This window comes from Poromitra crassiceps (genome assembly GCF_964638095.1).
Source record: "Poromitra crassiceps genome assembly, chromosome: 13".
Classification (NCBI taxonomy): Eukaryota; Metazoa; Chordata; class Actinopteri; order Beryciformes; family Melamphaidae; genus Poromitra; species Poromitra crassiceps.
Genome location: NC_139644.1, coordinates 5,081,278 through 5,097,609, shown reverse-complemented (window position 1 = coordinate 5,097,609; position 16,332 = coordinate 5,081,278). Strand labels below are relative to the sequence as shown.

The following is a 16,332-nucleotide window of genomic DNA, read 5'->3' as shown; positions in this document are numbered from 1 at the left end:
ACAGAGAGGGAAGGTACAGCACCTTCACAATGAGAGAAACACAGAGAGGGAAGTTACAGCACCTTCACAATGAGAGAAACACAGAGAGGGAAGGTACAGCACCTTCACAATGAGAGAAACACAGAGAGGGAAGTTACAGCACCTTCACAATGAGAGAAACACAGAGAGGGAAGGTACAGCACCGTTACAATGAGAGAAACACAGAGAGGGAAGGTACAGCACCGTTACAATGAGAGAAACACAGAGAGGGAAGTTACAGCACCTTCACAATGAGAGAAACACAGAGAGGGAAGGTACAGCACCGTTACAATGAGAGAAACACAGAGAGGGAAGTTACAGCACCTTCACAATGAGAGAAACACAGAGAGGGAAGTTACAGCACCTTCACAATGAGAGAAACACAGAGAGGGAAGGTACAGCACCTTCACAGTGAGAGAAACACAGAGAGGGAAGGTACAGCACCTTCACAATGAGAGAAACACAGAGAGGGAAGTTACAGCACCTTCACAATGAGAGAAACACAGAGAGGGAAGGTACAGCACCTTCACAGTGAGAGAAACACAGAGAGGGAAGTTACAGCACCTTCACAATGAGAGAAACACAGAGAGGGAAGTTACAGCACCTTCACAATGAGAGAAACACAGAGAGGGAAGGTACAGCACCTTCACAATGAGAGAAACACAGAGAGGGAAGGTACAGCACCTTCACAATGAGAGAAACACAGAGAGGGAAGTTACAGCACCGTTACAATGAGAGAAACACAGAGAGGGAAGTTACAGCACCTTCACAATGAGAGAAACACAGAGAGGGAAGGTACAGCACCTTCACAATGAGAGAAACACAGAGAGGGAAGGTACAGCACCTTCACAATGAGAGAAACACAGAGAGGGAAGTTACAGCACCGTTACAATGAGAGAAACACAGAGAGGGAAGTTACAGCACCTTCACAATGAGAGAAACACAGAGAGGGAAGGTACAGCACCTTCACAATGAGAGAAACACAGAGAGGGAAGGTACAGCACCTTCACAATGAGAGAAACACAGAGAGGGAAGTTACAGCACCTTCACAATGAGAGAAACACAGAGAGGGAAGTTACAGCACCTTCACAATGAGAGAAACACAGAGAGGGAAGTTACAGCACCTTCACAATGAGAGAAACACAGAGAGGGAAGTTACAGCACCTTCACAATGAGAGAAACACAGAGAGGGAAGGTACAGCACCGTTACAATGAGAGAAACACAGAGAGGGAAGTTACAGCACCTTCACAATGAGAGAAACACAGAGAGGGAAGGTACAGCACCTTCACAATGAGAGAAACACAGAGAGGGAAGTTACAGCACCTTCACAATGAGAGAAACACAGAGAGGGAAGGTACAGCACCTTCACAATGAGAGAAACACAGAGAGGGAAGTTACAGCACCTTCACAATGAGAGAAACACAGAGAGGGAAGGTACAGCACCTTCACAATGAGAGAAACACAGAGAGGGAAGGTACAGCACCTTCACAATGAGAGAAACACAGAGAGGGAAGGTACAGCACCGTTACAATGAGAGAAACACAGAGAGGGAAGTTACAGCACCTTCACAATGAGAGAAACACAGAGAGGGAAGTTACAGCACCTTCACAATGAGAGAAACACAGAGAGGGAAGTTACAGCACCTTCACAATGAGAGAAACACAGAGAGGGAAGTTACAGCACCTTCACAATGAGAGAAACACAGAGAGGGAAGGTACAGCACCGTTACAATGAGAGAAACACAGAGAGGGAAGTTACAGCACCTTCACAATGAGAGAAACACAGAGAGGGAAGGTACAGCACCTTCACAATGAGAGAAACACAGAGAGGGAAGTTACAGCACCTTCACAATGAGAGAAACACAGAGAGGGAAGGTACAGCACCTTCACAATGAGAGAAACACAGAGAGGGAAGTTACAGCACCTTCACAATGAGAGAAACACAGAGAGGGAAGGTACAGCACCTTCACAATGAGAGAAACACAGAGAGGGAAGGTACAGCACCGTTACAATGAGAGAAACACAGAGAGGGAAGTTACAGCACCTTCACAATGAGAGAAACACAGAGAGGGAAGGTACAGCACCGTTACAATGAGAGAAACACAGAGAGGGAAGTTACAGCACCGTTACAATGAGAGAAACACAGAGAGGGAAGGTACAGCACCTTCACAATGAGAGAAACACAGAGAGGGAAGGTACAGCACCTTCACAATGAGAGAAACACAGAGAGGGAAGGTACAGCACCGTTACAATGAGAGAAACACAGAGAGGGAAGTTACAGCACCGTTACAATGAGAGAAACACAGAGAGGGAAGGTACAGCACCGTTACAATGAGAGAAACACAGAGAGGGAAGTTACAGCACCTTCACAATGAGAGAAACACAGAGAGGGAAGTTACAGCACCTTCACAATGAGAGAAACACAGAGAGGGAAGTTACAGCACCTTCACAATGAGAGAAACACAGAGAGGGAAGTTACAGCACCGTTACAGTGAGAGAAACACAGAGAGGGAAGTTACAGCACCTTCACAATGAGAGAAACACAGAGAGGGAAGGTACAGCACCTTCACAATGAGAGAAACACAGAGAGGGAAGGTACAGCACCTTCACAATGAGAGAAACACAGAGAGGGAAGTTACAGCACCGTTACAGTGAGAGAAACACAGAGAGGGAAGGTACAGCACCGTTACAATGAGAGAAACACAGAGAGGGAAGTTACAGCACCTTCACAATGAGAGAAACACAGAGAGGGAAGTTACAGCACCTTCACAATGAGAGAAACACAGAGAGGGAAGTTACAGCACCTTCACAATGAGAGAAACACAGAGAGGGAAGTTACAGCACCTTCACAATGAGAGAAACACAGAGAGGGAAGGTACAGCACCGTTACAATGAGAGAAACACAGAGAGGGAAGTTACAGCACCTTCACAATGAGAGAAACACAGAGAGGGAAGTTACAGCACCTTCACAATGAGAGAAACACAGAGAGGGAAGGTTACAGCACCTTCACAATGAGAGAAACACAGAGAGGGAAGTTACAGCACCTTCACAATGAGAGAAACACAGAGAGGGAAGTTACAGCACCTTCACAATGAGAGAAACACAGAGAGGGAAGTTACAGCACCTTCACAATGAGAGAAACACAGAGAGGGAAGGTACAGCACCTTCACAATGAGAGAAACACAGAGAGGGAAGGTACAGCACCTTCACAATGAGAGAAACACAGAGAGGGAAGTTACAGCACCTTCACAATGAGAGAAACACAGAGAGGGAAGGTACAGCACCTTCACAATGAGAGAAACACAGAGAGGGAAGTTACAGCACCTTCACAATGAGAGAAACACAGAGAGGGAAGTTACAGCACCTTCACAATGAGAGAAACACAGAGAGGGAAGTTACAGCACCTTCACAATGAGAGAAACACAGAGAGGGAAGTTACAGCACCTTCACAATGAGAGAAACACAGAGAGGGAAGGTACAGCACCTTCACAATGAGAGAAACACAGAGAGGGAAGGTACAGCACCTTCACAATGAGAGAAACACAGAGAGGGAAGGTACAGCACCTTCACAATGAGAGAAACACAGAGAGGGAAGGTACAGCACCTTCACAATGAGAGAAACACAGAGAGGGAAGTTACAGCACCTTCACAATGAGAGAAACACAGAGAGGGAAGGTACAGCACCTTCACAATGAGAGAAACACAGAGAGGGAAGTTACAGCACCTTCACAATGAGAGAAACACAGAGAGGGAAGTTACAGCACCTTCACAATGAGAGAACCACAGAGAGGGAAGTTACAGCACCTTCACAATGAGAGAAACACAGAGAGGGAAGTTACAGCACCTTCACAATGAGAGAAACACAGAGAGGGAAGTTACAGCACCGTTACAGTGAGAGAAACACAGAGAGGGAAGTTACAGCACCGTTACAGTGAGAGAAACACAGAGAGGGAAGGTACAGCACCTTCACAATGAGAGAAACACAGAGAGGGAAGGTACAGCACCTTCACAATGAGAGAAACACAGAGAGGGAAGGTACAGCACCGTTACAGTGAGAGAAACACAGAGAGGGAAGGTACAGCACCTTCACAATGAGAGAAACACAGAGAGGGAAGTTACAGCACCTTCACAATGAGAGAAACACAGAGAGGGAAGTTACAGCACCTTCACAATGAGAGAAACACAGAGAGGGAAGTTACAGCACCGTTACAATGAGAGAAACACAGAGAGGGAAGTTACAGCACCTTCACAATGAGAGAAACACAGAGAGGGAAGTTACAGCACCGTTACAGTGAGAGAAACACAGAGAGGGAAGTTACAGCACCTTCACAATGAGAGAAACACAGAGAGGGAAGTTACAGCACCTTCACAATGAGAGAAACACAGAGAGGGAAGGTACAGCACCGTTACAGTGAGAGAAACACAGAGAGGGAAGTTACAGCACCTTCACAATGAGAGAAACACAGAGAGGGAAGTTACAGCACCTTCACAATGAGAGAAACACAGAGAGGGAAGTTACAGCACCGTTACAATGAGAGAAACACAGAGAGGGAAGGTACAGCACCGTTACAATGAGAGAAACACAGAGAGGGAAGTTACAGCACCTTCACAATGAGAGAAACACAGAGAGGGAAGTTACAGCACCTTCACAATGAGAGAAACACAGAGAGGGAAGTTACAGCACCGTTACAATGAGAGAAACACAGAGAGGGAAGTTACAGCACCTTCACAATGAGAGAAACACAGAGAGGGAAGGTACAGCACCTTCACAATGAGAGAAACACAGAGAGGGAAGGTACAGCACCTTCACAATGAGAGAAACACAGAGAGGGAAGGTACAGCACCTTCACAATGAGAGAAACACAGAGAGGGAAGGTACAGCACCTTCACAATGAGAGAAACACAGAGAGGGAAGGTACAGCACCTTCACAATGAGAGAAACACAGAGAGGGAAGGTACAGCACCTTCACAATGAGAGAAACACAGAGAGGGAAGTTACAGCACCTTCACAATGAGAGAAACACAGAGAGGGAAGTTACAGCACCTTCACAATGAGAGAAACACAGAGAGGGAAGGTACAGCACCGTTACAATGAGAGAAACACAGAGAGGGAAGTTACAGCACCTTCACAATGAGAGAAACACAGAGAGGGAAGGTACAGCACCTTCACAATGAGAGAAACACAGAGAGGGAAGGTACAGCACCTTCACAATGAGAGAAACACAGAGAGGGAAGGTACAGCACCTTCACAATGAGAGAAACACAGAGAGGGAAGGTACACCACCTTCACAATGAGAGAAACACAGAGAGGGAAGGTACAGCACCTTCACAATGAGAGAAACACAGAGAGGGAAGTTACAGCACCTTCACAATGAGAGAAACACAGAGAGGGAAGTTACAGCACCTTCACAATGAGAGAAACACAGAGAGGGAAGGTACAGCACCGTTACAGTGAGAGAAACACAGAGAGGGAAGGTACAGCACCTTCACAATGAGAGAAACACAGAGAGGGAAGTTACAGCACCTTCACAATGAGAGAAACACAGAGAGGGAAGGTACAGCACCGTTACAGTGAGAGAAACACAGAGAGGGAAGTTACAGCACCTTCACAATGAGAGAAACACAGAGAGGGAAGTTACAGCACCTTCACAATGAGAGAAACACAGAGAGGGAAGGTACAGCACCTTCACAATGAGAGAAACACAGAGAGGGAAGTTACAGCACCTTCACAATGAGAGAAACACAGAGAGGGAAGTTACAGCACCGTTACAGTGAGAGAAACACAGAGAGGGAAGTTACAGCACCTTCACAATGAGAGAAACACAGAGAGGGAAGGTACAGCACCGTTACAATGAGAGAAACACAGAGAGGGAAGTTACAGCACCGTTACAATGAGAGAAACACAGAGAGGGAAGGTACAGCACCTTCACAGTGAGAGAAACACAGAGAGGGAAGTTACAGCACCGTTACAATGAGAGAAACACAGAGAGGGAAGTTACAGCACCGTTACAATGAGAGAAACACAGAGAGGGAAGTTACAGCACCTTCACAATGAGAGAAACACAGAGAGGGAAGGTACAGCACCGTTACAATGAGAGAAACACAGAGAGGGAAGTTACAGCACCGTTACAATGAGAGAAACACAGAGAGGGAAGGTACAGCACCTTCACAGTGAGAGAAACACAGAGAGGGAAGTTACAGCACCGTTACAATGAGAGAAACACAGAGAGGGAAGTTACAGCACCGTTACAATGAGAGAAACACAGAGAGGGAAGTTACAGCACCTTCACAATGAGAGAAACACAGAGAGGGAAGTTACAGCACCTTCACAATGAGAGAAACACAGAGAGGGAAGGTACAGCACCTTCACAATGAGAGAACCACAGAGAGGGAAGGTACAGCACCTTCACAATGAGAGAAACACAGAGAGGGAAGTTACAGCACCTTCACAATGAGAGAAACACAGAGAGGGAAGTTACAGCACCGTTACAGTGAGAGAAACACAGAGAGGGAAGTTACAGCACCTTCACAATGAGAGAAACACAGAGAGGGAAGTTACAGCACCTTCACAATGAGAGAAACACAGAGAGGGAAGTTACAGCACCTTCACAATGAGAGAAACACAGAGAGGGAAGTTACAGCACCTTCACAATGAGAGAAACACAGAGAGGGAAGTTACAGCACCTTCACAATGAGAGAAACACAGAGAGGGAAGTTACAGCACCTTCACAATGAGAGAAACACAGAGAGGGAAGGTACAGCACCTTCACAATGAGAGAAACACAGAGAGGGAAGGTACAGCACCTTCACAATGAGAGAAACACAGAGAGGGAAGTTACAGCACCTTCACAATGAGAGAAACACAGAGAGGGAAGTTACAGCACCGTTACAGTGAGAGAAACACAGAGAGGGAAGTTACAGCACCTTCACAATGAGAGAAACACAGAGAGGGAAGGTACAGCACCGTTACAATGAGAGAAACACAGAGAGGGAAGTTACAGCACCTTCACAATGAGAGAAACACAGAGAGGGAAGGTACAGCACCGTTACAATGAGAGAAACACAGAGAGGGAAGTTACAGCACCTTCACAATGAGAGAAACACAGAGAGGGAAGGTACAGCACCTTCACAATGAGAGAAACACAGAGAGGGAAGTTACAGCACCTTCACAGTGAGAGAAACACAGAGAGGGAAGGTACAGCACCTTCACAATGAGAGAAACACAGAGAGGGAAGGTACAGCACCTTCACAGTGAGAGAAACACAGAGAGGGAAGGTACAGCACCTTCACAATGAGAGAAACACAGAGAGGGAAGTTACAGCACCTTCACAATGAGAGAAACACAGAGAGGGAAGTTACAGCACCTTCACAATGAGAGAAACACAGAGAGGGAAGGTACAGCACCTTCACAATGAGAGAAACACAGAGAGGGAAGTTACAGCACCTTCACAATGAGAGAAACACAGAGAGGGAAGTTACAGCACCTTCACAATGAGAGAAACACAGAGAGGGAAGGTACAGCACCTTCACAATGAGAGAAACACAGAGAGGGAAGTTACAGCACCTTCACAATGAGAGAAACACAGAGAGGGAAGGTACAGCACCTTCACAATGAGAGAAACACAGAGAGGGAAGGTACAGCACCTTCACAATGAGAGAAACACAGAGAGGGAAGTTACAGCACCTTCACAATGAGAGAAACACAGAGAGGGAAGTTACAGCACCTTCACAATGAGAGAAACACAGAGAGGGAAGTTACAGCACCGTTACAGTGAGAGAAACACAGAGAGGGAAGTTACAGCACCTTCACAATGAGAGAAACACAGAGAGGGAAGGTACAGCACCTTCACAATGAGAGAAACACAGAGAGGGAAGTTACAGCACCTTCACAATGAGAGAAACACAGAGAGGGAAGGTACAGCACCTTCACAATGAGAGAAACACAGAGAGGGAAGTTACAGCACCTTCACAATGAGAGAAACACAGAGAGGGAAGTTACAGCACCGTTACAATGAGAGAAACACAGAGAGGGAAGTTACAGCACCTTCACAATGAGAGAAACACAGAGAGGGAAGTTACAGCACCTTCACAATGAGAGAAACACAGAGAGGGAAGTTACAGCACCTTCACAATGAGAGAAACACAGAGAGGGAAGTTACAGCACCTTCACAATGAGAGAAACACAGAGAGGGAAGTTACAGCACCTTCACAATGAGAGAAACACAGAGAGGGAAGTTACAGCACCTTCACAATGAGAGAAACACAGAGAGGGAAGTTACAGCACCTTCACAATGAGAGAAACACAGAGAGGGAAGGTACAGCACCTTCACAATGAGAGAAACACAGAGAGGGAAGGTACAGCACCGTTACAGTGAGAGAAACACAGAGAGGGAAGTTACAGCACCTTCACAATGAGAGAAACACAGAGAGGGAAGTTACAGCACCTTCACAATGAGAGAAACACAGAGAGGGAAGGTACAGCACCGTTACAGTGAGAGAAACACAGAGAGGGAAGTTACAGCACCTTCACAATGAGAGAAACACAGAGAGGGAAGTTACAGCACCGTTACAGTGAGAGAAACACAGAGAGGGAAGGTACAGCACCTTCACAATGAGAGAAACACAGAGAGGGAAGGTACAGCACCGTTACAGTGAGAGAAACACAGAGAGGGAAGTTACAGCACCTTCACAATGAGAGAAACACAGAGAGGGAAGTTACAGCACCTTCACAATGAGAGAAACACAGAGAGGGAAGTTACAGCACCGTTACAGTGAGAGAAACACAGAGAGGGAAGTTACAGCACCTTCACAATGAGAGAAACACAGAGAGGGAAGGTACAGCACCGTTACAGTGAGAGAAACACAGAGAGGGAAGTTACAGCACCTTCACAATGAGAGAAACACAGAGAGGGAAGGTACAGCACCTTCACAATGAGAGAAACACAGAGAGGGAAGGTACAGCACCTTCACAATGAGAGAAACACAGAGAGGGAAGTTACAGCACCTTCACAATGAGAGAAACACAGAGAGGGAAGTTACAGCACCTTCACAATGAGAGAAACACAGAGAGGGAAGTTACAGCACCTTCACAATGAGAGAAACACAGAGAGGGAAGGTACAGCACCGTTACAGTGAGAGAAACACAGAGAGGGAAGTTACAGCACCTTCACAATGAGAGAAACACAGAGAGGGAAGGTACAGCACCTTCACAATGAGAGAAACACAGAGAGGGAAGTTACAGCACCTTCACAATGAGAGAAACACAGAGAGGGAAGTTACAGCACCGTTACAGTGAGAGAAACACAGAGAGGGAAGGTACAGCACCGTTACAGTGAGAGAAACACAGAGAGGGAAGGTACAGCACCTTCACAATGAGAGAAACACAGAGAGGGAAGTTACAGCACCTTCACAATGAGAGAAACACAGAGAGGGAAGTTACAGCACCTTCACAATGAGAGAAACACAGAGAGGGAAGTTACAGCACCGTTACAGTGAGAGAAACACAGAGAGGGAAGTTACAGCACCGTTACAGTGAGAGAAACACAGAGAGGGAAGGTACAGCACCGTTACAGTGAGAGAAACACAGAGAGGGAAGGTACAGCACCGTTACAGTGAGAGAAACACAGAGAGGGAAGGTACAGCACCGTTACAGTGAGAGAAACACAGAGAGGGAAGTTACAGCACCTTCACAATGAGAGAAACACAGAGAGGGAAGGTACAGCACCGTTACAGTGAGAGAAACACAGAGAGGGAAGGTACAGCACCGTTACAGTGAGAGAAACACAGAGAGGGGGTTACACAAAGAGACGAGTGAGTGCTGTTACACACAAAGAGAAGTTACAGCGCCGTTACAATGAGAGAAACACAGAGAGAGGGTTACATAGAGAGAAGTCAGTAGTGTTACACAAAAAAAGAGAAGTTACAGCACCGTCACAGTGAGAGGAACTGAGAGAGCGTAGTCAGTGCTGTTACATAGAATGAGTTAGAACAGTTGGCGAAAGCGTCCGCACCGCAGGAACCCGGAATCATTGTAGTTCTTAGAACGCCGTTTTGAGGGACTCTTTAGCTTCTACTTCAGGGTAAGAACTCTCCCAGCACAAGAGGAACCTTGAGTGACCTAAGTGTACGGTGATTGGGCTAACTTACAACTGATTGACTTTCCAAGGCCACTGGCCAAAATGGGGCGTGGTAATGGGTGCGGCCAATCACAAAAAGGCACATAACTTCCTGTAACACCACCAAACTTTGTAGAAAGGTTGGCAGAGGTGCACTCTACCAAATGCCCTCTAGTTTGTACTGTCTTCATATTTGTATATTATGTACATTAACGTTAGGTTATTTTGTACCTATTTTGTTTTATTGCCTTCCTGTACTTGACAATACTTGACTACTTTGGCTCTGTCCACCATTTGCTGCTGTGGCACCTGAATTTCCGCGACGGGATCAATAAATTGCTATCTTATCATATCTTATCTTATCTTATCATTAGTGCCGTAATACAAACAGATCAGTTCTATTTAACAGCCAGTACAGTTACAGAAAGAAGCAGGTCATTGCTGTTGAGACAAACTCCTTGCCTAACTCTAACCTTTGACCTTTGACCCTTGCCTCAGCTGTCTGACTCCAAGAAGAAGCAGGATGAGCTGTCGGGGGCGGTGGAGCTGCTGGAGGAGGGGAAGAAGCGTGTGCAGCGTGAGCTGGAGACGCTGTGCAGCGAGTACGAGGAGAAGGCCGCCGCCTACGACAAGCTGGACAAGACCCGCAGCCGCATGCAGGGGGAGCTAGAGGACTGCCTCATGGACCTGGACAGCCAGAGGCAGCTGGTCTCCAACCTGGACAAGAAGCAGAGGAAATTTGATCAGGTTTGTCTTGGCATAAAGACACATATTGGTTTCAAATACGTTTCAAATAGAGGTTACAGGTTGTGAATTCACTCCTTAGTTGAATCAGACAACTTTGAAAAAATATCTAATCATGCAATTATTTTGACAGATATTGCAATTGTGATATGATTTGTGATATTAGATGGGGAATGATACATTTCACATCATTATTCTCATTTAGTCATGTCTGTGTGTATCTGTATCAGGGTTTCCTCTATACATACACCACTGCTTCAAAATCATATGAAATGTCATGAAAAATGTCATGAAGCAGCTACTTCAAAGAATGTCATATATAAGCTAGCTTTGATTTGTTTTACTTTGTTGTCACAACACAATTCCATTTGTGTTATTTTATAGTTTTGAAGTCTTAACTATTATTCTAAATGGTAAAAAAAAATGAAGAAAAATATGGTGCGTCAAAAAATGTTCTAGGAGAGTAATGTTGCTAAAGTATAAGTGAAATAACATATTTAGTTTTGGGGGGACCTGGTCAAGAAAAGCAGCACAAAGTTACAGATGCTACAAACAAATATGACATTAAATACCATTACTTTTATAGAGAAATAAATACTGCAAAGCACATACTGTTATAGAAAAGTAAATCTGTGCAATTCTCCGGCTGGCGGCGGCGTCACACGCATGATGCATCCCCGCCAAACCCCCCAAGTACAGTCTCTTCTTTCCACACGTTTAGTCTCTTCTTTCCACACGTTTAGCCATCGGACATCTTTCATTTCTCTCTCACTAGGGATGCACCCATCCACTTTTTTCACTTCCGATCCGATTCCGATACCTGAATTTGGATATGTGCCGATACCGTTATTATGCCGATACCAATATTTTTCTTGAATAACAGGCAAAGATTTGGCCAATTAAAGATTTTTTTTTTTAAATACCTTGCAAAAAGCAGACAAAATTAAGAGAATATACAAGGCAAAGGAGGATACTATTATACATGGGCAAATTACGGCCAGCTGTGCGGCCTGCGCTGGAATTGCAATTTCTTTTCTTTTTTTTTACGATTCCGATCCGATCCAATCCGTGAATTAGTGCCAATATCGGCACCCGATACCGATATTGGATCGGATCGGCCCCATCCCTACCTCTCACCTCCTCCTGTCTCCTGGTCGTGGTCAGATGCTGGCTGAGGAGCGGCTGGTGTCCTGTAAGTATGCTGAGGAACGTGACCGTGCGGAGGCGGAGGCCAGGGAGAAGGAGACGCGGGTGCTGGCTATGTGCAGAGTGCTGGAGGACAGCCAGGGGGCGCTGCAGGAAGCAGACAAGAACATCAAGGCCCTCCGAGCCCAGATGGGGGACCTCATCAGCTCCAAGGACGACGTCGGCAAGAGTGTGAGATACAAAGCCTCAACCCAATGATCAATGAATGAATGAATTCATTTCTGGGGGGGAAGTGTTGCTTAAAGCCCCGCCCCCTCCAGTCACTTTTTCTACCTGTTTAACGGTTGCTGTTCGGTTTCCAACGTTCTCAACATTCTATGAACACCTGCTGTATAGTCACATGTCATGTGATCCTGTGTCATGTGATCCTGTGTCATGTGATCCTGTGCTTTACACCAATTAGCTGTAAGGAATAGCTGCATTATTGCTGAGATCTCAACAACCGGGGAAGGGATTTTAAAACTGATGGCCTGAGAGCATAACTCTTAAAGAGCATAACTCTTAAAGAGCATGACTCAAAATGGTTAACGAGCCACTGTTTTGGTCACTCAGTGGCATTTTGAGCCAGACAAACATTGTTTCCTGCCAATAAAGCACATTGGAATTTGAATGTAAGCTTAGTTACTTAGCTTAGTTGTTTTGGGCCTCGGGTTCAGTAGGTTGAGCTCTCATGACAGTGTCTGTTTTAATTTCCCCTCCATCCTCCGTCAGGTCCATGAGCTGGACAAGGCTAAGCGAGGCCTGGAGAGCATGGTGGAGGAGATGAGGGTCCAGATGGAGGAGATGGAGGATGAGCTGCAGGTGGCTGAGGATGCTAAGCTGCGTCTGGAGGTCAACAGCCAGGCGCTCAGAGCCCAGCACGAGAGAGAGCTGCACGCCCGCGACGACCTGGGCGAGGAGAAGAGGAGGCAGCTCCTCAAACAGGTGGACACATCTTTCCTCTGTTCTATCATGTCACAGCCGGAGATACAGTTTGAAGTGGGAAGTTTACATACAACAAATGTTTTAAGCAGGACTAAACCCTAACTAGTCCAGGCATTTTACGCAAATATGTGGGCCAACCTCACACTAATTGCAACAAAACCAAATTCAACTGATTTTGTATCCTCAATATGTCCTCAATGAAGGAAAAAAAGTGTTAAGGAAATGTATGAAAGGAAAGTTTTGAAAATGACCTAAATATGATGGTAGCCTATGGAAGCCTATGGAAGCCTTTTTTTTTTTTTTTAATGTGCCATAAATTTCATCACTTATATCCTGTATGTGTTTTTTGCTTCAAGGAGAGAAAAAAAAAAAAAAAAAAGTAAAAAAAAAAAATATATATATTTTTGGTAGCATCATATAGGTAATTTTCAAAATTTTCCCTTCATACATTTCCTTAACACTTTTTTTCCTTCATTGAGGACATATTGAGGATACAAAATCAGTTGAGTTTGGTTTTGTTGCAATTAGTGTGAGGTCAAGTGACATTTTTACTGGACTAAACCCCTCCACACAGGTAAACCCTAACCCCTCCACACAGGTAAACCCTAACCCCTCCACAAGACTAAACCCTAACCCCTCCACAGGTAAACCCTAACCCCTCCACAGGTAAACCCTAACCCCTCCACAGGTAAACCCTAACCCCTCCACACAGGTAAACCCTAACCCCTCCACAGGTAAACCCTAACCCCTCCACACAGGTAAACCCTAACCCCTCCACAGGTAAACCCTAACCCCTCCACACAGGTAAACCCTAACCCCTCCACACAGGTAAACCCTAACCCCTCCACAGGTACACCTCCAATTGACTCAAATGATGTCAATTCGGAAGCTTCTAAAGCCATGACTTCATTTTCCAAGCTGTCTAAAGGCACATTCAACTTAGTGTATGTAAGCTTATGACCCACTGGAATTGTGATATAGTGAATGATGAGTTAAAAAAGGACTTGTCATGTCATCCTAACTGACTTGCCAAAGTATAGTTTGTTAACATGAAATCTTTGGAGTGATTAAATCCTTTGTTTGAATGACTTTGACTTCAACCTAAGTGTATGTCTACTTCTTCAACTGTATTTGGTGGTTCAAAAGTAGACTTCTCTCTTTGTGTAAACCTCCAATGTTCTCTATCTCCTCCTGCCACGTCCCTTCTTTCATTTTGCTTCATTCTCCCCTGTACTCCTTTTCTCCCTCTCATCTGCCTCATCTCTGTGCTCCCCTGGCTCCCTCCTCCCCTGGGTCCCTCTCCTCCCCTGGGTCCCTCTCCTCCCCTGGGTCCCTCTCCTCCCCTGTGTCCCTCTCCTCCCCTGGGTCCCTCTCCTCCTCTGTGTCCCTCTCCTCCCCTGGGTCCCTCTCCTCCCCTGGGTCCCTCTCCTCTCCTCCCCTGGGTCCCTCTCCTCCCCTGGCTCCCTCCTCCTCTGTGTCCCTCTCCTCCCCTGGCTCCCTCCTCCTCTGTGTCCCTCTCCTCCCCTGGGTCCCTCCTCCTCTGTGTCCCTCTCCTCCCCTGGCTCCATCTCCTCCCCTGGGTCCCTCTCCTCCCCTGGGTCCCTCTCCTCCCCTGGGTCCCTCTCCTCTCCTCCCCTGGCTCCCTCTCCTCCCCTGGGTCCCTCTCCTCCCCTGGGTCCCTCTCCTCTCCTCCCCTGGCTCCCTCTCCTCTCCTGCCTCCCTCTCCTCCCCTGGGTCCCTCTCCTCCCCTGGGTCCCTCTCCTCTCCTCCCCTGGGTCCCTCTACTCTCCTGTCTCCCTCTCCTCCCCTGGGTCCCTCTCCTCTCCTCCCCTGGGTCCCTCTCCTCTCCTGCCTCCCTCTCTTCCCCTGGGTCCCTCTCCTCCCCTGGCTCCCTCTCCTCTCCTCCCCTGGGTCCCTCTCCTCTCCTGCCTCCCTCTCCTCCCCTGGGTCCCTCTACTCCCCTGGGTCCCTCTCCTCTCCTCCCCTGGGTCCCTCTCCTCTCCTCCCCTGCCTCCCTCTCCTCCCCTGGGTCCCTCTCCTCTCCTCTCCTCCCCTGCCTCCCTCTCCTCCCCTGGGTCCCTCTCCTCCCCTGGGTCCCTCTCCTCTCCTCCCCTGGGTCCCTCTCCTCCCCTGCCTCCCTCTCCTCCCCTGGGTCCCTCTCCTCCCCTGGGTCCCTCTCCTCCCCTGGCAGGTGCGTGAGCTGGAGACAGAGCTGGAGGAGGAGAGGAAGCAGCGAGGACAGGCATCAGCCGGCAGAAAGAAGCTGGAGGGCGAGCTGCAGGACGTGGAGGACCAGCTGGAGGGCACCAGCAGGGGGCGAGACGATGCCATCAAACAGCTACGCAAGGTCCAGGTCAGTACACAGAGGAAGACAGCTTTGTTCCAATGCTGCCTTCAAGGTCCAGGTCAGTACACAGAGGAAGACAGCTTTGTTCCAATGCTGCCTTCAAGGTCCAGGTCAGTACACAGAGGAAGACAGCTTCATTACAATGCTGCCTTCAAGGTCCAGGTCAGAGCACAGAGGAAGACAGCTTTGTTCCAATGCTGCCTTCAAGGTCCAGGTCAGTACACAGAGGAAGACAGCTTTGTTCCAATGCTGCCTTCAAGGTCCAGGTCAGAACACAGAGGAAGACAGCTTTGTTCCAATGCTGCCTTCAAGGTCCAGGTCAGAACACAGAGGAAGACAGCTTTGTTCCAATGCTGCCTTCAAGGTCCAGGTCAGTACACAGAGGAAGACAGCTTTGTTCCAATGCTGCCTTCAAGGTCCAGGTCAGAACACAGAGGAAGACAGCTTTGTTCCAATGCTGCCTTCAAGGTCCAGGTCAGTACACAGAGGAAGACAGCTTCATTACAATGCTGCCTTCAAGGTCCAGGTCAGTACACAGAGGAAGACAGCTTTGTTCCAATGCTGCCTTCAAGGTCCAGGTCAGTACACAGAGGAAGACAGCTTCATTACAATGCTGCCTTCAAGGTCCAGGTCAGTACACAGAGGAAGACAGCTTCATTACAATGCTGCCTTCAAGGTCCAGGTCAGTACACAGAGGAAGACAGCTTCATTACAATGCTGCCTTCAAGGTCCAGGTCAGTACACAGAGGAAGACAGCTTCATTACAATGCTGCCTTCAAGGTCCAGGTCAGTACACAGAGGAAGACAGCTTTGTTACAATGCTGCCTTCAAGGTCCAGGTCAGTACACAGAGGAAGACAGCTTCATTACAATGCTGCCTTCAAGGTCCAGGTCAGTACACAGAGGAAGACAGCTTTGTTCTGATGCTGCCTTCAAGGTCCAGGTCAGTACACAGAGGAAGACAGCTTTGTTCCAATG

The 16,332-nt window shown here is 47.2% G+C and overlaps 1 protein-coding gene across 1 annotated transcript in view; it reads left to right on the top strand.

Annotated features, from left to right (window-relative positions):
- Positions 1–16,332, top strand: part of LOC310788228 (myosin-14-like) — a gene marked incomplete at its 5' end in the record, with an annotated part of 73,547 nt that overhangs the window by 46,362 nt on the left and 10,853 nt on the right. Inside the window, 4 exons of the mRNA XM_083649770.1 lie at positions 10,633–10,881; positions 12,043–12,255; positions 12,796–13,008; positions 15,200–15,361. Of these exons, the coding sequence (XP_083505896.1) occupies positions 10,633–10,881; positions 12,043–12,255; positions 12,796–13,008; positions 15,200–15,361 (837 nt within the window). The remainder of the gene's footprint in view (positions 1–10,632; positions 10,882–12,042; positions 12,256–12,795; positions 13,009–15,199; positions 15,362–16,332) is intronic.